Source organism: Elephas maximus, chromosome 12 (assembly GCF_024166365.1).
Source record: "Elephas maximus indicus isolate mEleMax1 chromosome 12, mEleMax1 primary haplotype, whole genome shotgun sequence".
Classification (NCBI taxonomy): Eukaryota; Metazoa; Chordata; class Mammalia; order Proboscidea; family Elephantidae; genus Elephas; species Elephas maximus.
Window position 1 is genome coordinate 56,984,280 of NC_064830.1, and position 27,601 is coordinate 57,011,880.

A 27,601-nucleotide genomic window follows, 5' to 3' on the forward strand; every position below is an offset into this window, starting at 1 on the left:
TCCCCAGACCCCCGCCCCTGCTACTCTGTCCCTTGAAGTGTTTGGTTGTATTCAGGAAGCTTCTTAGCTTTGGGATTAGTTCAGTTATGCTGACCTCCCTTGTATTGTGTGTTGTCCTTCCCTTTGCCTAAAATTATTTCTTGTCTACTGTCTAATCAGTGAATACCACTTCCCTCCCTCCCCATCTTCATAATCATCAAAGAATGTTTTCTTCTGTGTTTAAACCTTTTCTTGAGTTCTTATAATAATTGTCTCATACAATATTTGTCTTCTTGAAGACTAATTTCCCTAAGCATAATGCCTTACAGATTCTTCCATATTAGGAAAAGTTTTCATCATTGCTCTTTATCATTGTGTAGAGTTCCATTGTGTGAATATACCATAATTTGTTTATCCATTCATCCATTGATGTGCACCTTGGTTGTTTCCATCTTTTTATTATTGTGAACAGTGCTGCAATGAACATGGATGTGCATATATCTATTCACGTGAATGCTGTTATTTCTCTACAATGTAGTCCAAAGAGTGGGATTGCTGGATCCTATGGCAGCTCTATTTCTAGCTTCCTAAGGAAGCACCAAGTCAGTTTCCAAAGTTGTACAATTTGACATTCCCACCAGCAGTGTAGAAGTATTCCAGTCTCTCCCCAACCTCTCCAACATTCATTTTGTGTTTTTTGGATTAATGCCAGCCTTCTTGGGGTGAGAGGGTACCTCACTGTAATTTTGATTTGCACTTCTCTAATGGCTAATGATCACAAACATTTCCTCATGTATCTATTAGCCACCTGAAAGTCTTTGTTGTTGAAGTGCCTGTTCATATCCTTTGTCAGTTCTTTAATTGGGTTATTTGGCTTTTTGTTGTTGAGGTTTTGCTGTATCTTCTAAATTTTAGAGATTAGATGCTGATCAGATTTGTCATAGCCAAAGCTTTTTTCCCAGTCTGTAGGTTTTCTTTTTACCATCTTGGTGAAGTCTTTGGATGAACATAAGTGTTTGATTTTTAGGAGCTCCCAGTTATCTAGTTTCTTTTTTGGTGTTTGTGCATTGTTAGTAATGTTTTGTATACTGTTTATGCCATGTATTGGGGCTCCTAGCATTGTCACTATTTTTTCTTCTGTGATCTTTTCATTTTAGATTTTATATTTAGGTCTTTGATCCATTTTGAGTTAGGTTTTGTGCATGGTGTGAGGTATCGGTCTTGTTTCTTTTTTTTTTTTTTTTGCAACTGGATATCCAGTTATGCTGGTACCATCTGTTACAGAGACTGTATTTTCCCCAGTTAACGGACTTTTGTCTTTGTTGAATATCAGCGGCTCATAGGTGGATGGATTTATATCTGGATTTGCAATTCTGTTCCATTGCTCTATGTATCTGTTGTCGTACTAGTACCAGGCTGTTTTGACTACTGTGGAGGTATAATAGGTTCTAAAATCAGGGAGTGTGAGGCCTCCTACTTTGTTCTTCTTTTTCAGTAATGCTTTACTTATCCGGGGCCTCCTTCCTTTCCATATGAAGTTGGTCATTTGTTTCTCCATCTCATTAAAAAATGTCATTGGACTTTCGGTCAGGATTGCACTGCATCTGTAGATCACTTTGAGTAAAAAAAAAAAAAAATAGGCATTTTCACAATGTTGAGTCTTCCTATCCCTGAGCAATGTATGTTTTTCCACTTATGTAGGCCTCTTTTGGTTTCTTGCAGTAGTGTCTTGTAGTTTTCTTTGTGTAGGACTTTTACATCTCTGGTTGGTTTATTCCTAAGTCTTTTATCTTCTTGGGGACTATTGTAAATGGTATTGATCTGGTGATTTCCTCTTTGAAGTTTTCTTTGTTGGCATACAGGAACACAACTGATTTTTCGTACGTTTATTTTGTATCATGAAACTTTGCTGAAATCTTCTGTTAGTCCCAGTAGTTTTCTTGTGAATTCTTTGGGTTTTCTGTGTTTAAGAGTATGTCATCTGCAAGTAGAGGTACTTTTACTTCTTCTTTACCAATTTGGATTCTATTTCTTTTTCTAGCCTAATTGTTCTGGCTAGGACCTCCAACACCATGTTGAATAAGAGTGGTGATAAAGGGCATCCTTGTCTATTTCCTGTTCTTGAGGGGAATGCTTTTAGACTCTCTCCATTTAGGATGATGTTGGCTGTTGGCATTGTATAAATGCCCTTTATTATGTTGATGATTTTTCCTTCTATTCCTATTTTGCTAAGAGTTTTTATCAGGAATGGGTGTTGGACTTTGTCAAATGCCTTTTCTGCATCAATTGATAAGATCATGTGATTCTTGTCTTTTGTTTTATTTATGTGATGGATTTACATTGAATGTTTTTCTAATATTGAACCACTTCTGCATATCTGGTATGAATCCCACTTGGTCATGGTGAATTATTTTTTTGATATGTTGTTGAATTCTATTGGCTAGAATTTGTTGAAGTTTTTTGCGTCAAAGTTCATGAGTAGTATTGATGTGTAATTTTCTTTTGTTGTGCTGTCTTTACCTGGTTTAGGTAATCAGGGTTATGCTGGCTTCATAGAATGCGTTTGGGAGTATTCCAGCCTTTTCTATGCTCTGAAATACCTTTAGTAATGGTACTAGCTTTTCTCTGAAAGTTTGGTAGAATTATCCAATGAAGCCGTCAGGGCCAGGGCTTTTTTTTGTTATTGTTGGAAGTTTTTTAATTACCTTTTCAATCTCTTCTTTTGTTATAGGTTTATTTAGCTGTTCTACCTCTGTTTGTGTTGGTTTAGATAGGTAGTGTGTTTCTAGAAATTTGTTCATTTCCTCTAGATTTTCAAATTTGTTAGAATACAATATTTCATAGTATTCTGTTATGATTCTTTTGATTTCATTTGGGGCTGTTCTTATATTGCCTATCTCACTTCTTTTTCGGTTTATTTTGCTTCCTCTCCTGTTTTTCTTTTGTCTGTTTGGCCAATGGCTTGTTGATTTTTTTTGATCTTTTCAAAGAACCATCTTTTGGTCTTGGTAACTCTTTTGATTGTTTTTCTATTCTCTAAGTCATTTAATTCTTCTCTAATTTTTATTATTTGCTTTCTTCTGGTACCCAAGTGTTTATTTTGCTGTTCTCGTTCTATTTGTTCAAGTTTTAGGGTTAATTCTTTGATTTTGGCCCTTTTTTCTTCTTGGATGTGTGCATTTATTGCTATAAATTGACCTCTGAGCACTGCTTTTGCTGTGTCTCAAAAGTTCTGGTAGGATGTGTTTTAGTTCTCATTTGATTCTATGAATTTCTTTATTCTGCCTTAATTTCTTCTATAACTCAGTAGTTTTTCACTAAGTTGTTCAGTTTCCATGTGTTTGATTTTTCCCTTGCTTTTTCTGCTGTTGACTTCTACTTTTATGGCTTTATGGTCAGAAAAGAAGTTTTGTAATATTTCAATGTTTTGGATTCTGCTAAGGCTTGCTTTATTGCCTAATATGTGGTCTATTCTGGAGAATGTTCTTTGTGCATAGGAAAAGAAAGTATACTTAATTGTTTTTGGGTGGAGTGTTCTGTATACGTTTATGGTGTTAAATTGGTTGCCTGTGGTATTTACGACATCTGTGTCTTTACGGAGCTTCTTTCAGGATGTTCTGTTCTTCACCAAAAGTGGTGTGTTGAAGTCTCCTACTATTATTGTGAGTTGTCTCTCTTTCTTTTCAATACTGAGTTTTTTTTGTCTTTTTTTTGGAGCACTGTCGTTGGGTGTGTAAATACTTATTATAGTTGTGTCTTCCTGGTGCATTTGACCCTTTAATCATTATATAGTACCCTTCCTTATCCTTTGTGGTGGCTTTTACTTTAAAGACTATTTTGTCAGAAATTAATATTGCCACTCACACTCTTTTTGATTGTTGTTTGCTTCATATTTTTTTTCATCCTTTCATTTTTAGTTTGTTTTTGTCTTTAAGTCTAAGGTGTGTTTCTTGTAGGCAGCATAGAGAAGGATCGTGTTTTTTTAATCCATTCTGCCACTCTCTGTCTCTTTTTTGGTGCACTTAGTCCTTTTACATTCAGTGTAATTATTGATAGCTATGAGTTTATCGTTGTCATTTTGATGTCTTTTTTTGTGTGTGTGTGTTGTTGATAGTTTCTTTTTTCCACTTAATTTTCTGTGCTGAGTCATTTTTCCTTATACATTGTCTTTTCCTCCTTTTCATTGTTATTGCTTTTGTATTTGCTGAGCCTCATCTTTTTCTTGTTTTTTATTTTGATGTGTAGGATTGGTAGTTTCCTTTGTGGTTACCTTAACATTTACCACTATTTTTCTAAGTTTAAACAAAACTTTTATTTTGTTATATCGCTCTGACTTCCTCTCCATATGAAAGATCTATGACTACATTTTTTGGTCCCTCTTTTTTATTTAATGTTGTCATCTTTTACATATTAATGTCTCTGTTTCCCTGTTTTAAGCATTTTAGCTTTGATTTATTTTTGTGATTTCCCTATCTCAGTTTGTATCTGGTTGCTCTGCCCTGTGTTCTAGTCTTGTGTTGTTGCCTGATGTTATTGATTTTCTAACCAGAGGACTCTCTTTAATATTTCTTGTAATTTTGGTTTCTTTTTTGCAAACTCCCTAAACTCCTGTTTATCTGGAAATGTCCTGATTTTGCCTTCATATTTGAGAGCAGTTTTGCTGGATGTGTAATTCTTGGCTGGCAATTTTTTTTCCTTCAAGGCTTCATATATGTCATTCCATTGCCTTCTTGCCTGCATGGTTTTACTGAATAGCCCAGCTTAGTCTTACTGACTGTCGTATGTAGGTGCCTTTTTGTTTGTCCCCAGCTGCTCTTAAAATTCTGTCTTTATGTTTGGTTTTGGCAAGTTTGATTACAGTATGTCTTGGTGACTTTTGGGGGGATCTACCTTGTGTGGAGTTCGATGAGAATCTTGAATAGATATCTTCTCATCTTTCACCACATCAGGGATATTTTCTGCCAACAAGTCTTCAACAATTCTTTCTGTATTTTCTGTTATGCCCCCATTCTAGTACTCCAATCACTCATAGGTTATACGTCCTGATACTGTCCCACATAATTCTTAGAGTTTCTTCATTTTTATAAGTTCTTTTATCTGATTTTTCCTCAAATATGATGGTGTCAAGTGGTTTATCTTCAATCTCACTAATTCTGACTTCCTTTACCTCAATTCTACTCTTATGGCTTTCTGTTGAATTATCTAATTCTGAAAGTTTATTGTTAATCTTCTGAACTTTTGTTTTGCTGTCTCTTTATGGATTCTTGTATCCTATTAAATTTGGCATTATGCTCTTATATAATCTGCTTAAGTTCCGCTAATACTTTGTACGTTCCTTTGCTTGTTCTGTATTTTGCCTTATGTCCTCCTAATCTCTTGAAGAGTTCTGTATATTAATCTTTTGTATTCTACCTCCAATAATTTCAGGAAGTTTTCTTCATCCGGAAGATTTCTTGATTCTTTGTTCTGGGAGCTTGCTGAAGCCATCGTGGTCAGCCTCTTTATGTGATTTGATATTGATTTTTGTCTCCGAGCCATCAATAATTTATTGTATATATTCATTTTATGTTTGCTTACTTGTATGCTTCTTGTTTTGTTTTGATATGCCCCAATAGGCTGCTTGAGTGAGCTAGTTTGATTATTGCTGCCTTTGAAGCTCTAACTTCCTGTTTCCAAGTAGCTGGAGCTGTTACTAGGTATTTGAGCCCAGGAGTCCGTTTACTTTTCTTGTATGGATTCAGCTCAGTGTCCAGATAGTCTGTTACCAAGTCTGTGGTGTAGGCTCTCACCTGCAGTCCTAGGTGAGCAGGGGTGTTTGGTATAGGCACGGGTATCTGGGAGCAGTAGGAGGTCACAAGCTGAGCAAGGCAGGAGGCTGACAACTGCCCCGAGTGTCTGTGAGGAAAGTGTGTCCTTGTTCCCTAGAGCATGTAGGTGGGTGGGGTTTTCATCTGGACTATGGGCACCTAATGCTGTTGACTATAAGGCCTGGGAGGCACCACTTATTCTTGGACCCCTGTGGCAGGTGGCCCCTGATGTGGGTGTCAAATGTCATGAACGTGACTTTTCACCATGTAGCTGAAACAGTTGAAGTTACACTTCAGATATATACCCTGTTGTACTGTGCTGAGGGCCTACACTGTTGAAATGGGCCCACACAGATCTATGCAGAGGTGAAAGGCACTCGAAATCTATGGACCCCTTATGCCTGTACCTAGGCAAAGGAGCTGTTTTTGCCCTGAGTTCCTGGCTTAGAGGAGCCACCATATTATTTTTCCCTGTTTGTTAGTTTTTTTCTCTCCTAGCCAGGAAGAATGGCTCAGGGTGAGTGCAGGGTCCTTCTTCCAGCCCAGGCAATGCAGCTGGTTGGGACCCAGTGCAGAGTGGAAAGGGAGCAGGTGGGTGAGATGTTTTTCCAAAAGGAGTATTTTTGGATTGAGGTAGGTTAAATTCAGGTACTTGTAGTTTGCCAATTTTGAGCTACTTCTCCCTTGTTCTGGAGGGTTGAGCAGACTCTGCTCTTCAGCCTCCCCCGATGTGAAAAATGTGTTCTGAACACCTCTGTTTACCTTACTGCACTCACAGCAGTGAAATCAGCTTGCGGGGTGCCAGTTGCTACCAGGTCAGGTCTGGCAACTCCTTGCTGCTTCTGAACCATTTCTCCCTCCCCTGTCACTCAGCCCAATAGCTCAAAGTTGCTTTTGATGTTCATTTTTCCTACATAGTCATATATGATTGATTCACTTTTTGGGGGGAGTTTTTGTTGTAAGAGGGACCATCTTGGCCCTGCCTCTCCATGGTTGTTTCTTGTGTTTAGAACACCCCCTTTTGATCATGCTGGAGTCTCCACCCCCGTATTGCAAAATTTGTCAGAGCATATGACCAAATGTCGGGCATGCTGGAGAGAGAGCTGGCATGGGATCATCTTGAGCCTACCACACGAGGCCATTTGAAGAGGCAAAGAGACTTTGGCAGGAAGAAGACAGAGGTTCATGTCAACTTGCCATGGCTGAGAAAAGAGCTACAAAGATCCCCAAACAGAGATGCACCCATAAGAGACATGGGAGCACAAACTGGTAGAGAGGAGAAGCCTTAATTGCAAGCCATGTCAGGGTCTAGTGCCAGTTTCTAAAACAAACTGTTAACGAAAGTGGCAGTGGGACAATTACCTTTAAACATAACAGCCATAGATCCACTGGGTGTTGAAGGTAGGGAATAATTACCCCCCATTAAATAATATTCCAAAGGACAGTGGGAGACAAAAATAAGCTTGTATTTTCACCACAATCTGTGTATCACTCTTGTTCAATACGTTGTTGTTAGGTGTTGTAAGTTGGTTCCAACTTATAGCAACCCCATCCATGTAAAACACAATGAAACACTGCCTTGTTCTGTACCATCCTCACAGTCTTTGCTATGCTTGAGCCTGTTGTTGCAGCTTCTGTGTCAATCCATCTCTTTCAGGGTCTTCTTCTGTTTTGCTGACCCTTCACTTTACCAATCATATACTTTAAACCTCTTTGTATAAATTTAGAGCCCTGTCTTACTGTCTAAAGTTTTTATATAAAAGATTTGTAAAAATATTTTTTGCTTTCTAATATTATACATTAGAGGCTAAGACCACTCACTGCTGAGTTAACAAATCAATGATAATTAGGTTGATTCATCTAAAAGTAATGGGATACAAATACCTGTAGGAATATACATATGACAAACTTCCAGGCACTTTAATAGAACTGACATGGATCCAGATATGTAATGGGGAAAAGGCCAGGGATACATTTTGTATTTTTCCTCTATTTCCTACATTGGATATAAGAATGCCAAACAAACAGAAAAAAAAGTAGAGTCTGTCTCTTGGTAGTATTGTGACCATCAGTAAATTGCTTAGCTCTTATTCATTCAATAAACAACTTATCAATGGGAAAACAAGAAGCTGGGCAGCAGACTCAAGGAACATTCAATTTGGAAGAAAATTAACAGCCAAAGTCTAGGAATAAAGGTGGGATGGGATCCAGAGAGGGCAACCACAGCGTCTTGGACATACTATAATCATGTAGCCACCAAAAGCTCCACAAGGCATTGAGTTAATTCATGATTAAACCCTGCAGAAGGGCATCCCTGCTCTGGGAATGCTTGCATTATCTGTATCTTGGATTGCTAGTTATGCTGCCTGCTATTTCAGCCCCTGTCTACTTTTTATTCCATTCATAAAAAGGTGACCAAGCTTGCTTTAACCTATTGGAAAGGGTAGAAACAACCTCAGAATGATTAGAAGCCCACTGTTTTTCATTACATTATATTTTAAGACAGCATATATTCCTGTCAAATAGTCTGTGTAAGAGTAAGTGGGCAAAAAAAAAAAAAAAGGTTGCTCTGAAGCTATTTGGACTTAGTTTTTAAGGAATTTTTATCTTCATTCACATGGAAAAATAAAGTCTAACTTCAGCTTCTCCAGTACCGGCAAAAATGCACAATGTGTGTTAGAGAAGCAAAAGGAAAAAAAATAATGGAAAGAATGACTCAGCATTCAGAGGAAAAGATTCTGCTACCAGTGAACAGAGGTCCTTGTATGGATCGATTGGGTAGTGATGTTGACCAAATTATTGGAAAAAGATTGGAGAAGCAGTAGAATATTTTGAAATGCTGGAGAGAGAAAGATACTATAAACATATGTGTATGTAAAAGTAACCCCCGAATGCCAAAGAAATTGCCTGGCAAAATGACTCTGTCTTCAGCATAAAACTTCTGTTCTTATTCCAAATTGCCCTTTTCACCATTATACCAAAAAGCCCAAACCCATTGCTGTTGAATCAATTCCAATTCATAGCAACCCTATAGGACAGAGTAGAACTGACCCATAGGGTTTCCAAGTCTGTAATCTTTATGGAAACAGACTGCCACATCTTTCTCTTGCAAAGCAGCTGGTGGGTTCAAACCATTGACCTTTTGATTAGCAGCTGAGCACTTAAACACTGTGCCACCAGGGCTCCTTTCACAATTATAACTCTAATTTTTCAAAATTTTAATCACACGAGTAAAATGAATTCATTCACTTATTAAAAAAAAAGTTATATAAAAGCCGAAGTACCCTTTGACTACCAGCCCTATCAAAGACAAACCCCTACCCTCCTAGGGAAATCCACCTTCCTGTCCTCTCATCCTTCCTTCAGACAGGAGTCACCCATTTAGTCTCATGTATGTACTTGAAATAAGAAGCACACTCCTCGAAAGCATTATTTTGTTTTGTAGTCCAGTCTAATCTTTGTCTGAAAAGTGAACCTCAGGAATGGTTTCAGTTCTAGGTTAACAGCATCCAGAGGTCATTCTTTGGGGGTTCCTGAAGTCTCAGTCAGATCTTTAAGTCTGGTCTTTTCATGTGACTTTGTGTCCTGTTCCACGATTTTCTCCCACTCCATCAGAGATCTTTTGTTGTGTCACCTTTAAGGGCAGTCATTGGTGGTAGCCGGGCACTGTCTAGTTTTTCTGGTCTCAGGCTGACGGAATCTCTGGTTTATGTGGCCCTTTTGTCTCTTAGTCTCATATTTTCTTTGCATCTTTGGTGTTCTTCATCCTCCTTTGCTCCAAGTGGGTTGGGACAAGTTGATGTACCTTAGATGGCCACTCCCAAGCTTTTAAGACCCTAGATACCAATCTGAATAGTGCTTTTTGACAGCTTTGCCAGGCTAATGGGACAGGAAAATGACAAGGCACAACCAAGAACGATATTTCCTGGTAAGTCTCCCTGCCTTTATGTTGGGATTCCAACATTAGTAATATGGTTGTACAAGAACAGACAGGCCTTTGTAGTTATTTCAGATCATCTTTGAATGATATCAGTCATTGAATTTGACTTAAGGTGATCTCATATTACTTGGGCATATATGCATCTAGAGAAATAAATAAAAATCTTCTCTGGAGGAAGAATATATCATCCTGGGCAACTAATCCTTCTGCAAACAATTTTATAAATACACATCTGACCTACAATTAAAATAAAACAGAAACTCAGGAAATAAGCAAACAAATAATTCTTTTTAAAAAAAAAGAAAGAAAATATGAAACCAGTAGAAACAACAGACAATGGAATGAGATCCACAGGAAAACTAGATATTGGAGCTATCAGACCAGACTTTAAAATAACACTATTTATTATGCTCAAGGAGATAAAGGCAAGACTTAGAAATTTGGAAAAAAACTAGAAACTATGAAATAGAAAAAGGCAGTCTACAACTGAAAATTATAGCTGAAGTTTAAAACTTAATGTATGTATATAACAGCAGATTAAAAATGCTGAAGAGAGATTAGTGAACTGGAAGATTTGTTGGAAGAAAATAGAGGCATAGACAAAAGGGAAAAAATAAAACTAAAAAAGAATAAGAGATATAGAGAATACAATGAGAATATCTAGCGTAAGATACTTTAAGAAGGAAAGTAAGAATGAGTCAGGAAAACTATTTAAGATGACGGCTGAGAATTTTCTCCAAATGGTTAAAGGTATCAAGTCAGAGATCCTAGAAGACTTACAAAACCCAACCGGGATAAATACAAAGAAATCCATATCCAGGCACATCATGGTAGGACTGCTGAAAAAAAAAAAAATTTAAGTACTAAAGAATGACAGAGAGATTATCTTCAAAGGATAAACAAAAAAACTGACTGATGACATCCCTGTAGACATAATGAAAACCCAAAGACAATAAGATGATATATTTAAATTGCAGAGAGAAAATAAGTGTCAACATAAAATTCTATCCCCGGAGAAAACATCCTTGATGAATGAAATAAAGACCTTTAGTTTTCAGACAATCAAAACCTAGATAAATTAACATCAGCATGTCCAAATTAAACGAAATTCCAAAGATATTCTTCAAGCAGAGAGAAAATAAGATGAAACGCTGGAGATGCAGAAAAGAATGAAAGTTAATGAAATGGGTAAATAAAGGATTACTGACTGGATAAGATAATAATAGGCTTTATTGTGTTTAAAACTGTAAGAAATTAAAATGCATGATAATTATAGAATACAAATTTGGAGGGGGACAATTTGAGTTAAGATGTTTTAGGGTCTTTGCATTGTCCAGGAAGGGAGAAAAAGCATCAACTAATATTACACTTTGAGGACTTCCGATGTCAATAAAGATGGAGTAAATCTACTACAGCTTATCTTCCTGATAGAGTAAAACATAAAATTCTGGACAGAATAACAAAAGTAACTGTGTCAGAACTCTGAAAGGAAACTATGGCAGATGGATTGGAGAGGGAAGTCAAAACTCAAAGAATGAACACTTCAGTGGTGGGTTCTATTTTGTTTTATTTTTTGTCAATACCTTGCTTTGACCTGAGGGTGACTGATGGTATAGAACTTCACAATTGACATAAATAATAAAAACTCCGAGGGAAACCATTTGTGGTAAGCAGATCTAAGAGGGCCTCCAATGACTCATGCCTCTACCATGCATGCCTTTGGGTAACCTGCCCCCCTTGCATATGGACAAGATTTAATGGCATACTTCTAATGGCTAGAACATGGCAAAAGTGATGGGATATAATTTTGTAGATCAGATTACAAAAAAGACTGTAGTTTCCATTCCAGGTGTCCTCTCTCTGTCACTCACGCTAAGGGAAACCATTTGCTATGTTGTAAACCACCATATAGAGAAGCCCACATGGTAAGGAGCTGAGGGATGCCTCCATCTAATAGCCAGTGAGGAACTAAGGCCCTCGGTCCAACAGCCTTCAAGGAAATGAATCCTGCCTACAACCACATGAGAGAGCTTAGAAGTAGATTCTCCCCCAGCCAAGCCTTCAGATGAGATTGGAGCCATGGCCAACAGTTTAATCACAATCTCATGAGAGACCATGAACCAGAGGGACCCAGCTGAATTGTGCCTAGATTCCTGACCCACAGAAACTGTTGAGGTAATAAATGTTTGTTGTTTTATGCTATTGAATTTTGGGGTAACTTGTTATCCAGCAGTAGATAATTAAAAAAAATATATAAGATCTGATGGGTTATTTCAGAGAGAGATGGAAACTGTAAGAAAGAATCAAATGCTAACAATAAAAAAAATACAGTAAAAGAGGAAACAAGCAGTGAACTTGAAGATAAGTGAATAGAAATTAACCAACGGAAACACGAAGAGTAAAGAGTGTGAAAAAAAGAGCATCTAAGAACTGTGAGATAACATCAAATGGTTTAATATATGCATAATTGAAATCCCAGAAAGAAGTAAGAGAGACAGATACTAAATCACAGATGCAAAGAATCCTGAAAATACCATGCAGAATTAATCTAAATTAAAAAATCTAAGCATGAAAACAAACCCACATAGGAGGCCAAGATGGCTGACTGGGTAGAAGCTACCTCGGATCCCTCTTGCAACAAAGACTCGGAAAAACAAGTGAATCAATCACATACACGACAATCTACAAACCCTGACCATCAAACACAGATCTAAAGAGTTGACCTGAGTGACAGAGACTGAGAACGAACAACCACGGGGAAGGAACAACTGCTTTTGGAGCCTGGAGCCAGCGTCCCAGTCAGAAAACCTTGGCGCCGGGCTTTGGACTGGCTGCAGGGGAGCTGAGCACGGCATCCTGAGACAGCACAAATACAGATCGCAGCCCTAGCCCCCAGAAGTGACCTCAGGGGAAGCCCAGCCAGTGCACGCAGGCAGTGCAGTGACGTGGCTGACAGAAGGAGATTTCACCGGGAGGCAGCGACTGATTTTGGAGCCTGGAGTGTGGTGTCCCAGCCAGAGAACCTTGGCAATGGGCTTTGGACTGGAAGCGGAGGAACTGACCAAGGCTTCTGAGACAGCAGAAGCACAGGACGTGGGCCTGACCCTCAGAGGCAATCTTGACCCAGCCAACACACACAGGCTACACGCCCCTTGGGAATCTCAGATAAAACAGTCATCACTAAACAAGATAAGTAACTTTGTCTATATTCTGGGGTGCTACTCTCTCCTATTTATCTAACCCCTCCCCTCCTCTTCCCAGGTGGCTTCATTAACATTGGAAATTCCTTAGCCAGAGATTGAAGTGCTCTGTGGTTTTTCTTTTTTTTTTTTTCCTTTGGTCTTTTCCTAACCCATTCTCCTGGCCTGAGAGAAGCAGCTACAAAAAACCCAGGGACCAAAAATCCTTCCCTAATTGGACTAAAAATACAGAACCAGCTCCAGCCAAGCATATGAGATCCACAGTCTAGGGCTTTCATCCCTACAGGGAACAAGGTGGCTATTATAGTGCAAAGGCAATTCCGATAGTGATCTGACTGTAATTGTTTTAGCAGATTACTGGAAAGGCAAGTTTCCCAGGTCTAATATCTCCGCGTATTCAACAGAGCCCTCACTGATCCACAACGGCGAACTGAGGGCTGAAGCTCCCTCCAGACCACCTAGCCTCCTGCCTTAGGGGTCTAAGGATGGTGACACCTACCAATATGTACAGGTACTTGCATTGGGTGCCTAAGGTACAGTTGCAGAGCCCACCCACCAAAGTTCTTTTGGAAAAGAGGCACACCTACCTCACTTGCATTTGGGGGAAACCTGTCAGAATTGCTGCCGCCCCTGGAGTGTGAACCTCTGCTGCTACTAAAATCTGATGACCACAACTATCACAACTACTCCTCTAGGTGGATAGGTGACAGTCTGTAAAACACACATGATGACCCAAAATCAGATTCTACTCAAGAATAGTGAAAGGATTCTTAGGCTTATATATCAGGTAACAGCCCAAAACAGCTCATGATAGGACATAAGTGATTCAAGGGCTACAGCAAACAAGACAGCGCAATCTAGTAGCCCATCTACGCATATTGAAAGAAAACAAAACAAGATAAGACTCAGTGACCAAATACAAAATAAATCATTACAATATCTTATAGATGGCTCGGAGTCAGCAGTCGATATCAAATCACATAAAGAAGCAGACCATGACTGCTTCTACAACTCCCCAAATTAAAGAATCAAAATCTTTCCCATATGAAGATACGATCCTGAAATTGCCAGATGCAGAATATAAATAACTAATTTACAGAATGCTTCAAGACATCAGGGATGACCTCAGAAATGAAACAAGGCAATCTACAGAAAAACCCAAGGAACACACTGATAAAGCAGTTGAAGAAATCAAAAAGATTATTCAAGAACATAGTGGAAAAATTAATGAGCTGCAACAATCCATAGAGAGACAGCATTCAGAAATCCAAAAGATTAACAGTAAAATTACAGAATTAGACAACTCAATAGGAAGTGAGAGGAACAGAATTGAGCAATTAGAATGCAGAGTGGGGGAGGAGGAGGATAAGGCAATTGACATCAATATAGCTGAAGAAAAACCAGTTAAAAGAATTTTAAAAAATGAAGATACCCTAAGAATCATGTGGGACTCTATCAAGAAGAATAACTTGCGTGTGATTGGAGTTCCAGAACAGGGAGGGATAACAGAAAATACAGAGAATAGTTGAAGATCTGTTGGCAGAAAACTTCCCTGACATCATGAAAGATGAAAGGATATCTATCCAAGATGCTCATTGAACCCCATATAAGATTGATCCAAAAAGAAAATCACCAAGACATGGTATCATCAAACTTGCCAAAACCAAAGATAAAGAGAAAATTTTAAAAGCAGCCAGGGAGAAAAGAAAGGTCTCCTACAAAGGAGAATCAATAAGAATAAGTTCAGACTACTCAGCAGAAACCATGCAGTCAAGAAGGCAATGGGATGACATATATAGAGCACTGAAAGAGAAAAACTGCCAGCCAAGGATCATATATCCAGCAAAACTCTCTCTCAAATATGAAAGTGGAATTAAAACATTTACAGATAAACACAAGCTTAGAGAATTTGCAAAAACCAAACCAAAGCTACAAGAAATACTAAAGGAAATTGTTCAGTCAGAAAATCAATAATATCAGATACCAGCACAACACAAGGTCGCAGAACAGAACATCCTGATAACAACTCAAATTGGGAAATCACAAAAACAAATTAAGATTAATTTTGAAAAGAAAAAAATGCTCAAAACAGGGAATCATTGAAGTCGATACGTAAAAGATCATAATAATCAAAAAGAGGGACTAAATACAGGAGGCATTGAACTGCCATATGGAGAGTGATACAAGGCGATACAGAACAATACAAGTTAGGTTTTTACTTAGAAAAATAGGGGTAAATATTAAGGTAACCACAAAGAGGTATAACAACTCCATAACTCAAAATAAAAACCAAGAAAAACATAACAACTCAGCAAACATAAAGTCAATTACTATGAAAATGAGGAACACACAATTTACAAAGAAAAACGTCTCAGCACAAAAAAGTATGTGGAAAAATGAAACTGTCAACAACACACACAAAAAGGCATCAAACTGACAGCACTAAACACATACTTATCTATAATTACACTGAATGTAAATGGACTAAATGCACCAATAAAGAGACAGAGAGTCTCAGACTGGGTAAAGAAACATGATTCATCTATATGCTGCCTATAAGAGAAACACGTTAGACTTAGAGACAAACAAACTAAAAGTCAGAGGATGACAAAAAAAAATCAACCAAACAACAAGCAAAAAAGAGCAGAAGTAGCAATATCAATTTCTGACAAAATAGACTTTAAAGTTAAATTCACTACAAACGATAAAGAAGGACACTACATAATGATTAAAGGGACAATCGACCAGGAAGATATAACGATATTAAATATTTATGCACCCAATGACAGGGCTGCAAGATACTTAAAACAACTTTAACAGAACTGAAAAGTGAGATAGACACCCTCACAATTATAGTAGGAGACTTCAACACACCACTTTCAGAGAAGGACAGGACTTCCAGTAAGAAGCTCAATAGAGACATGGAAGACCTACTTACAACAATCAACCAACTTGACCTCATAGACTTATACACAACACTCCACCCAACAGCTGCAAAGTATACTTTTTTTCTAGTACACATGGAACATTCTCTAGAATAGACCACATTTTAGGTCATAAAACAAACCTTTGCAGAATCCAAACCTTCGAAATATTACAAAACATCTTCTCAGACCACAAGGTCATAAAAGTGGAAATCAATAACAGAAAAATCAGGGAAAAGAAATCAAATACTTCGGAACTGAACACTACCCTGCTGAAAAAAGACTGGGTTATAGAAGACATTAAGGAGGCAATAAAGAAATTCATAGAATGCAACGAGAATGAAAACACTTCCTATCAAAACCTCTGGTGCAGAGAGAGGCGGGGCCAAGATGGCGGACTAGGGAGACGCTACCTCGGATCCCTCTTGCAACAAAGACTCGGAAAAACAAGTGAATTGATGAAGTACATAACAATCTACGAACCCTGAACAACAAACACAGATTTAGAGATGGAAAACGAACAAATACAGGGAAGCAGCGATTGTTTTCGGAGCCTGGAGCCAGCGTCCCAGTCAGGTAACCTTTGGCGCCCGATTTAGGGCAGAGCCCAGGGGAGCTGACGGCGCAAACAAGGGGCGTGATGACGCAGCTGGTGGGAGAAGTCCCCAGGAGGCAGTGACTGGTCTTGGAGCTGGGAGAGCAGCATCCCAGCTGGGGAACCGTCCCGCCGGGATTTTGACTGGGCGCTGGCACTGGGCGCTGACACGGCACAAGCACGGAGAGCTGCTCCACTGCCCTGAACTAACCCCGGGAGGGGGCCCAGCTGGTCCGTGGGGGTGGCGCGGCAATGGCTGGCGGGACGAGAAGTCCCCGGGAGGCAACGACTGATTTTGGAGCCGGGAGTAAAGCGTCCCAGCAAGGGAACCTTCACGCTAGGATTTAGACTGGCAGCGGGTGGTTTCAGAGGGCCAGACCCCCGGGGGCAATCTCCACACAGCCAGCACACATAGGCGACACGCCCTGTGGGAATCTCAGATATAATAGTCATTCCAAGCAAGACAAGCAACTCTGGCTATATTCTGAGGTGCTACTCTCCTATCTCTCTGATCCCTCCCCCACCCTTCCCAGGCGGCTTCATTAACATTGGAATTGCCTGAGCCAGAGGGAGAACGGCTCCACGGCGGCTTTGCTTTTCCTCCTTTTTTTTTTTTTCTCTTTTGGTCTTTTCCTAACCCACTCTTTCAGCCTGAGAGAAGGAACAAAAAAAAAAAACCCAGGGACCAAAAATACACTCCTAATTGGACTAAAACACAGAACCAGCTACAGCCAAGCATATATAATCCAAATCTCAGACTTTCATCCTTACAGGGAACAAGGTGGCGGTTATAACCCAAAGGCAATTCTGATAGGGATCTGACTGCATTTTTTTTTTAGCGGATTTTCTGGAAAAACTACTTTCCCAGTGATGGCTCGGAGACAGCAGTCCATATCAAACCACATAAAGAAACAGACCATGACAGCTTCTACAACCCCCCAAACAAAACAATCAAAATCTTTCCCAAATGAAGATACAATCCTGGAATGATCAGATACAGAATATAAAAAACTAATTTACAGAATGCTTCAAGACATCACAAACGAAATAAGGCAAACTGCAGAAAAAGCCAAGGAAGACACTGATAAAACAGTTGAAGAACTCAAAAAGATTATTCAAGAACATAGTGGAAAAATTAATAAGTTGCAAGAATCCATAGAGAGACAGCATGTAGAAATCCAAAAGATTAACAATAAAATTACAGAATTAGACAACACAATAGGAAGTCAGAGGAGCAGACTCGAGCAATTAGAATGCAGACTGGGACATCTGGAGGACCAGGGAATCAAAACAAACATAGCTGCAAAAAGATCAGACAAAAGAATTTAAAAAAATGAAGATACCCTAAGAATCATGTGGGACTCTATCAAGAAGGATAACTTGCGTGTGATTGGAGTCCCAGAACAGGGAGGGGGAACAGAAAACACAGAGAAAATAGTTGAAGAACTCCAGACACAAAACTTCCCTGACATCATGACAGACGAAAGGATATCTATCCAAGATGCTCATCGAACCCCATTTAAGATTGATCCAAAGAAAATCACCAAGACATATTATCATCAAACTCACCAAAACCAAAGATAAACAGAGAATTTTAAAAGCAGCCAGGGAGAAAAGAAAGGTTTCCTTCAAGGGAGAATCAATAAGAATAAGTTCAGACTACTCAGCAGAAACCATGCAGGCAAGATGGGAATGGGACGACATATACAGAGCACTGAAGGAGAAAAACTGCCAGCCAAGGATCATATATCCAGCAAAACTCTCTCTGAAATATGAAGGCAAAATTAAGATATTCACAGATAAACACAAGTTTAGAGAATTTGCAAAAACCAAACCAAAGCTACAAGAAATACTAAAGGATATTGTTTGGTCAGAAAACCAATAATATCACATACCAGCACAACACAAGGTCACAAAACAGAACATCCTGATATCAACTCAAATAGGGAAATCACAAAAACAAATTAAGATTAATTAAAAAAAAATACTCGGAACAGGGAATCACAGAAGTAAATATGTAAAAGATCACAATAATCAAAAAGAGGGACTAAATACAGGAGGCATAGAACTGCCATATGGAGAGTGATACAAGGCGATATAGAACAATACAAGTCAGGTTTTTACTTAGAAAACTAGGGGTAAATAATAAGGGAACCACGAAGAGGTATAACAACTCCATAACTCAAGATAAAAGCCAAGAAAAACGTAACGACTCAACAAACATAAAGTCAAACACTACGAAAATGAGGATCTCACAATTTACTAAGAAAAAGTCTCAGCAGAAAAAAGTATGTGCAAAAATGAAATTGGCAACAACACACATAAAAAGGCATCAAAATGACAACAATAAACATTTATCTATAATTACGCTGAATGTAAATGGACTAAATGCACCAATAAAGAGACAGAGAATCTCGGACTGGGTAAAGAAACACGATCCGTCTATATGCTGCCTACAAGAGACACACCTTAGACTTAGAGACACAAAGAAACTAAAACTCAAAGGATGGAAAAAAATATATCAAGCAAACAATAAGCAAAAAAGAAGAGGAGTAGCAATATTAATTTCTGGCAAAATGGACTTTAAACTTAAATCCACCACAAAGGATAAAGAAGGACACTACATAATGATAAAAGGGACAATTGATCAGGAAGACACAACCATATTAAATATTTATGCACCCAATGACAGGGCTGCAAGATACATAAATCAAATTTTAACAGAACTGAAAAGTGAGATAGACACCTCCACAATTATAGTAGGGGACTTCAACACACCACTTTCGGAGAAGGACAGGACATCCAGTAAGAAGCTCAATAGAGACACGGAAGACCTACTTACAACAATCAACCAACTTGACCTCATTAACTTCTACAGAACTCTCCACCCAACTGCAGCAAAGTATACTTTTTTTCCTAGCGCACATGGAACATACTCTAGAATAGACCACATATTAGGTCATTAAAAAAACCTCTGCAGAGTCCAAAACATTGAAATATTACAAAGCATCTTCTCAGGCCACAAGGCAATAAAACTAGAAATCAATAACAGAAAAACTAGGGAAAAGAAATCAAATACTTGGAAAATGAACAATACCCTCCTGAAAAAAGACTGCGTTATAAAAGACATTAAGGAGGGAATAAGGAAATTCTTAAAATGCAACGAGAATGAAAACTCTTCCTATCAAAACCTCTGGGACACAACAAAAGCAGTACTCAGAGGCCAATTTACATAGATAAATGCACACATACATAAAGAAGAAAGAGCCAAAAGCAGAGAACTGTCCCTACAACTTGAACAAATAGAAAGTGAGCAACAAAAGAATCCATCAGGCACCAGAAGAAAACAAATCATCAAAATTAGAGCTGAACTAAATGAATTAGAGAACAGAAAAACAATTGAAAGAATTAACAAAGCCAAAAGCTGGTTCTTTGAAAAAATTAACAAAATTGATAAACCATTGGCTAGACGGACTAAAGAAATACAGGAAAGGAAACAAATAACCCGAATACGAAGCGAGAAGGACCACATCACAACAGAACCAACTGAAATTAAAAGAATCATACCAGATTATTACGAGAAATTGTACTCTAAGAAATTTGCAATCCTAGAAGAAATGGATGAATTCCTGGAAAAACACTCCCTACCTAAACTAACACATTCAGAAGTAGAACAACTAAATAGACCCATAACAAAAAAAGAGATTGAAACGGTAATCAAAAAACTCCCAACAAAAAAATGCCCTGTCCCAGATGGCTTCACTGCAGAGTTCTACCAAACTTTCAGAGAAGAGTTAACACCACTACTACTGAAGGTATGTCAAAGCATAGAAAATGATGGAATAATACCCAACTCATTCTATGAAGCTACCATCTCCCTGATACCAAAACCAGGTAAAGACATTACAAAAAAAGAAAATTATAGACATATATCCCTGATGAACATAGATGCAAAAATCCTCAACAAAATTCTAGCCAATAGAATCCAACAACATATCAAAAAAATAATTCACCCTGATCAAGTGGGATTTATACCATGTATGCAAGGCTGGTTTAATATCAGAAAAACCATTAATGTAATCCATCACATAAATAAAACAAAAGACAAAAACCACATGATCAGATCAATTGATGCAGAAAAGGCATTTGACAAAGTCCAACACCCATTTATGATAAAAACTCTCAGCAAAATAGGAATTGAAGAAAAATTCCTCAACATAATAAAAGGCATCTATGCAAAGCCAACAGCCAATATCACTCTAAATGGAGAGAACCTGAAAGCATTTCCCTTGAGAACGGGAACCAGACAAGGATGCCCTTTATCACCGCTTTTATTCAACATCGTACTAGAAGTCCTAGCCAGGGCAATTAGGCTAGACAAGGAAATAAAAGGCATCCGGATTGGCAAGGAGGAAGTAAAATTATCTCTATTTGCAGATGACATGATCTTATACACAGAAAACCCTAAGGAATCCTCCAGAAAACTACTGAAACTAATAGAAGAGTTTGGCAGAGTCTCAGGTTATAAAACAAACATACAAAAATCACTTGGATTCCTCTACATCAACAAAAAGAACACCGAAGAGGAAATAACCAAATCAATACCATTCACAGTAGCCCCCAAGAAGATAAAATACTTAGGAATAAATCTTACCAAGGATGTAAAAGACCTATACAAAGAAAACTACAAAGCTCTACTACAAGAAATTAAAAAGGACATACTTAAGTGGAAAAACATACCTTGCTCATGGATAGGAAGACTTAACATAGTAAAAATGTCTATTCTACCAAAAGCCATCTATACATTTAACGCACTTCCAATCCAAATACCGATGACATATTTTAAGCAGATAGAGAAACAAAGCACTAATTTCATATGGAAGGGAAAGAACCCCCGGATAAGCAAAGCATTACTGAAAAAGAAGAAGAAAGTGGGAGGCCTCACTCTACCTGATTTCAGAACCTATTATACAGCCACAGTACTCAAAACAGCCTGGTACTGGTACAACAACAGGCACATAGATCAGTGGAACAGAATTGAGAACCCAGATATAAATCCATCCACGTATGAGCAGCTGATATTTGACAAAGGACCAGGGTCAGTTAAGTGGGGAAAAGATAGTCTTTTTAACAAATGGTGTTGGCATAACTGGATATCCATTTGCCAAAAAATGGAACAGGACCCATACCTCACACCATGCACAAAAACTAACTCCAAGTGGATCAAAGACCTAAACATAAAGACTAAAATGATAAAGATCATGGAAGAAAAAACAGGGACAATTCTAGGAGCCCTAATACAAGGCATAAACAGAATACAAAACATTACCAAAAATGACAAAGAGAAACCAGATAACTGGGACCTCCTAAAAATCAAACACCTATGCTCATCTAAAGACTTCACCAAAAGAGTAAAAAGACTACCTACAGGCTAGGAAAGAATTTTCAGCTATGACATCTCTGACCAGCACCTGATCTCTAAAATCTACATGATTCTGTCAAAACTCAACCACAAAAAGACAAACAACCCAATCAAGAAGTGGGCAAAGGATATGAACACACATTTCACTAAAGAAGATATTCAGGCAGCCAACAGATACATGAGAAAATGCTCTCGATCCTTAGCCATTAGAGAAATGCAAATTAAAACTACGATGAGATTCCATCTCACTCCAACAAGGCTAGCATTAATCCAAAAAACACAAAATAATAAATGTTGGAGAGGCTGAGGAGAGATTGGAACTCTTATACACTTCTGGTGGGGATGTAAAATGGTACAACCACTTTGGAAATCTATCTGGCGTTATCTTAAACAGTTAGGAATAGAACTACCATACAACCCAGAAATCCCACTCCTCGGAATATACCCTAGAGACACAAGAGCCTTCACACAAACAGATATATGCACACCCATGTTTATTGCAGCTCTGTTTACAATAGCAAAAAGCTGGAAGCAACCAAGGTGTCCATCAATGGATGAATGGGTAAATAAATAGTGGTATATTCACACAATGGAATACTACTCATTGATAAAGAACAGCGATGAATCTGTGAAACATTTCATAACATGGAGGAACCTGGAAGGCATTATGCTGAGCGAAATTAGAGGCAAAAGGACAAATATTGTATAAGACCACTATTATAAGATCTTGAGAAACAGTAAAAACTGAGAACACATACTTTTGTGGTGACGAGGCGGGGAGGGAGGGAGGGAGGGAGAGGGTTTTTTATTGATTAATCAGTAGATAAGAACTGCTTTAGGTGAAGGGAAAGACAACACTCAATACATGGAAGGTCAGCTGAATTGGACTGGACCAAAAGCAAAGAAGTTTCCGGGATAAAATGAATGCTTCAAAGGTCAGCGGAGTAAGGGCGGGGGTTTGGGGACCATGGTTTAAGGGGACTTCTAAGTCAATTGGCAAAATAATTCTATTATGAAAACATTCTGCATTCCACTTTGAAATGTGGCGTCTGGGGTCTTAAATGCTAACAAGCAGCCATCTAAGATGCATCAATTGGTCTCAACCCACCTGGAACAATGGAGAATGAAGAACACCAAGGTCACACGACAACTAAGAGCCCAAGAGACAGAAAGGGCCACAGGAACCAGAGACCTACATCATCCTGAGACCAGAAGAACTAGTTGGTGCCCGGCCACAATTGATGACTACCCTGACAGGGAGCACAACAGAGAACCCCTGAGGGAACAGGAGATCAGTGGGATGCAGACCCCAAATTCTCATAAAAAGACCATACTTAATGGTCTGACTGAGACTAGAGGAATCCCGGCCGCCATGGTCCCCAGACCTTCTATTGGCACAGGAGAGGAACCATCCCCGAAGACAACTCATCAGACATGAAAGGAACTGGACAGTGGGTGGGAGAGAGAAGCTGATGAAGAGTGAGCTAATTATATCAGGTGGACACTTGAGATTGTGTTGGCATCTCATGTCTGGAGGGGGGATGGGAGGATAGAGAGAGTGGGAAGCTGGCAAAATTGTCACGAAAGGAGAGATGGGAAGGGCTGACTCATTAGGGGGAGAGCAAATGGGAGTACGGACTAAGATGTATGTAAACTTATATGTGACAGACTGACTTGATTTGTAAACGTTCACTTGAAGCTCAATAAAAGTTAATTTAAAAAAAGTTAATAAATAAATAAATAAAACAGACGGACTGAAATATATTATTCATTATATTTAAAAAAAAAACCTCTGGTGCACAGCAAAAGCAGTACTCAGAGGTCAATTTATATCGATAAATGCACACATACAAAAAGAAGAAAGAGCCAAAATCAGAGAACTGTCCCTACAACTTGAACAAATAGAAAGTGAGCAACAAAAGAAATCTATCAGGCACCAGAAGAAAACAAATAATAAAAATTAGAGCTGAACTAAATGAATTAGAGAACAGAAAAACAATTGAAAGAATTAACAAGACCAAAAGCTGGTTCTTTGGAAAAAAAACAAAATTGATACACCATTGGCGAGACTGACAAAAGAAATACAGGAAAGGAAACAAATAACCCCAATAAGAAACGAGATGGGCCATATCACAACAGACCCAACTGAAATTAAAAGACTCATATCAGATTATTACAAAAAATTGTACTCTAACAAATTTGCAAACCTAGAAGAAATGGATGAATTCCTGGAAAAACACTACCTACCTAAACTAACACAATCAAAAGTAGAACAACTAAATAGACCCATAACAAAACAAGAGTTTGAAAAGGTAATCCAAAAACTCCCAACAAAAAAAAAGCCCTGGACCGGACGGCTTCACTGAAGAGTTCTACCAAACTTTCAGAGAAGAGTTAACACTACTACTACTAAAGGTATTTCAAAGCATAGAAAATGATGGAATACTACCTGACTCATTCCATGAACCCACCATCTCCCTGATACCAAAACCAGGTAAAGACACCAAAAAAATTACAGACCTATATCCCTCATGAACATAGATGCAAAAATCCTCAACAAAATTCTAGCCAATAGAATTCAACAACATATCAAAAACATGATCCACCACGACCAAGTGGGATTTATACCAGGTATTGCATAAAAAAAAAAAAAAATTTTTTATGCTAGGTTGGTTTAATATTAGAAAAACCATTAATGTAATCCACCATATAAATAAAACAAAAGACAAAAACCACATGATCTTATCAATTGATGCAGAAAAGGCATTTCACAAAGTCCAACACCCATTTATGTTAAAAACTCTCAGCAAAATAGGAATTAAAGGAAAATTCCTCAACATAATAAAGGGCATCTATACAAAGCCAACAGCCAACATCACTCTAAATGGAGAGAGCCTGAAAGCATTTCCCTTGAGAACGGGAACCAGATAAGGATAGCCTTTATCACCGGTCTTATTCAACATTGTGCTAGAGGTCCTAGCCAGAGCAATTAGGCTAGACAGAGAAATAAAGGGCATCCGGACTGGCAAGGAGGAAGTAAAATTATCTCTATTTGCAGATGACATGATCTTATACACAGAAAACCCTAAGGAATTCTCCAGAAAACTACTGAAACTAATAGAAGAGTTTGGCAGGGTCTCAGGTTATAAGATAAGCATACAAAAATCACTTGGATTGCTCTACATCAACAAAAAGAACATCGAAGAGGAAATCACCAAATCAATACCATTCACAGTAGCCCCCAAGAAGATAAAATACTTAGGAATAAATCTTACCAAGGATGTAAAAGACCTATACAAAGAAAACTACAAAGTACTAGTGCAAGAAACTAAAAAGGACCTACGTAAGTGGAAAAACATACCTTGCTCATGGATAGGAAGACTTAACATAGTAAAAATGTCTATTCTACCAAAAGCCATCTATACATACAATGCACTTCCAATCCAAATTCCAATGATATTTTTAAATGTGATGGAGAAACAAATCACCGACTTCATATGGAAGGGAAAGAATCCCCAGATAAGTAAAGCATTACTGAAAAAGAAGAAGAAGTGGGAGGCCTCACTCTACCTGATTTTCGAACCTATTATACAGCCACAGTAGTCAAAACAGCCTGGTACTGGTACAACAACAGGCACGTAGACCAATGGAACAGAATTGAGAACCCAGATATAAACTCATCCACATATGAGCAGCTGATATTTGACAAAGGCCCAGGGTCAGTTAATTGGGGAAAAGAGTCTTTTTAACAAATGGTGTTGGCATAACTGGATATCCATTTGCCAAAAAATGGAACAGGACCCATACCTCACACCATGCACAAAAACTAACTCCAAGTGGATCAAAGACCTAAACATAAAGACTAAAACGATAAAGATCATGGAAGAAAAAATAGGGACAACATTAGAAGCCCTAATACAAGGCATAAACAGAATACAAAACATTACCAAAAATGACAAAGAGAAACCAGATAACTGGGACCTCCTAAAAATCAAACACCTATGCTCATCTAAAGACTTCACCAAAAGGGTAAAAAGACCACCTACAGACTGGGAAAGAATTTTCAGCTATGACATCTCCGATCAGCGCTTGATCTCTAAAATCTATATGATTTTGTTAAAACTCAACCACAGAAAGATAAACAACCCAATCAAAAATTGGGCAAAGAATATGAACACGTGCTTCGCTAAAGAAGATATTCAGGCAGCTAACAGATACATGAGAAAATACCCTCGATCATTAGCCATTAGAGAAATGTAAATTAAAACTACAATGAGATTCCATCTCACTCCAACAAGGCTAGCATTAATCCAAAAAACACAAAATAATAAATGTTGGAGAGGCTGTGGAGAGATTGGAACTCTTATACACTGCTGGTGGGAATGTAAAATGATACAACCACTATGGAAATCTATCTGGCGTTTTCTTAAAAAGTTAAATATAGAACAGTACCATACAACCCAGAAATCCCACTCCTCGGAATATACCCTAGAGAAATAAGAGCTTTTACATGAACAGATATATGCACACCCATGTTTATTGCAGCTCTGTTTACAATAGCAAAAAGCTGGAAACAACCAAGGTGTCCATCAATGGATGAATGGTTAAATAAATTATGGTATATTCACACAATGGAATACTATGCATCGATAAAGAACAGTGAGGAATCTGTGAAACATTTCATAACGGGGAGGAACCTGGAAGGCATTATGCTGAGTGAAATTAGAGGCAAAAGGACAAATATTGTGTAAGACCACTATTATAAGATCTTGAGAAATAGTATAAACTGAGAACACATACTTTTGTGGTTACGAGGGGGGAGGGAGGAGGCGGGGGAGAGGGTTATTTACTGATTAGGTAGTAGATAAGAACTACTTTAGGTGAAGGGAAGGACAATACTCAATACGTGGAAGGTCAGCTCAACTGGACTGGACCAAAAGCAAAGAAGTTTCCGGGATAAACTGAATGATTCGAAGGTCAGCGGAGCAAGGGCGGGGTTTGGGGACTATGGTTTAAGGGGACTTCTAAGTCAATTGGCAAAATAATTCTATTATGAAAACATTCTGCATCCCACTTTGAAGTGTGGAGTCTGGGGTCTTAAATGCTAACAATTGGCCATCTAAGATGCATCAATTGGTCTCAACCAACTTGGATCAAAGGAGGAATGAAGAATACCAAAGTCACACGTTAACTATGAGCCCAAGAGACAGAAAGGGCCACATGAACCAGAGACTTACATCATCCTGAGACCAGAAGAACTAGATGGTGCCCGGCCACAACCGATGACTGCCCTGACAGGGAGCACAACAGAGAACCCCTAAGGGGGGAAGGAGAACAGTGGGTTGCAGACCCCAAATTCTCATAAAAAGACCAAACTTAATGGTCTGACTGAGACTAGAAGAATCCCGGCAGTCATGGTCCCCAAACCTTCTGTTGGCCCAGGACAGGAACCATTCCCGAAGACAACTCATCAGACATGGAAGGGACCGGACAATGGGTTGGAGAGAGATGCTGATGAAGAGTGAACTACTTGTATCAGGTGGACACTTGAGACTGTGATGGCATCTCCTGTCTGGAGGGGAGATGGGAGGGTAGAGAGGGTTAGAAACTGGCAAAACTGTCAGGAAAGAATAGACTGGAAGGAGGGAGCAGGCTGACTCAGGGGGAGAGTAAGTGGGAGTATGGAGTAAGGTGTATATAAGCCTATATGTGACAGACTGACTTGATTTGTAAA

The 27,601-nt window shown here is 38.6% G+C and overlaps 1 protein-coding gene across 3 annotated transcripts in view; it reads right to left on the reverse strand.

Annotated features, from left to right (window-relative positions):
- The window catches only part of WDR72 (WD repeat domain 72), a 970,312-nt gene extending 942,911 nt beyond the window's left edge, over positions 1–27,401 (reverse strand). For 2 of the 3 annotated variants that reach the window (XM_049903406.1, XM_049903405.1), the window contains exon 1: positions 27,295–27,397. In XM_049903406.1, the coding sequence (XP_049759363.1) occupies positions 27,295–27,345 (51 nt within the window). In that variant the 5' untranslated portion in view covers positions 27,346–27,397. Of the gene's footprint in view, positions 1–27,294 lie in introns of all 3 variants that reach the window. The other variant, XM_049903399.1, reaches the window with a different exon arrangement.
- Between the last annotated feature and the right edge of the window lie 200 nt (positions 27,402–27,601).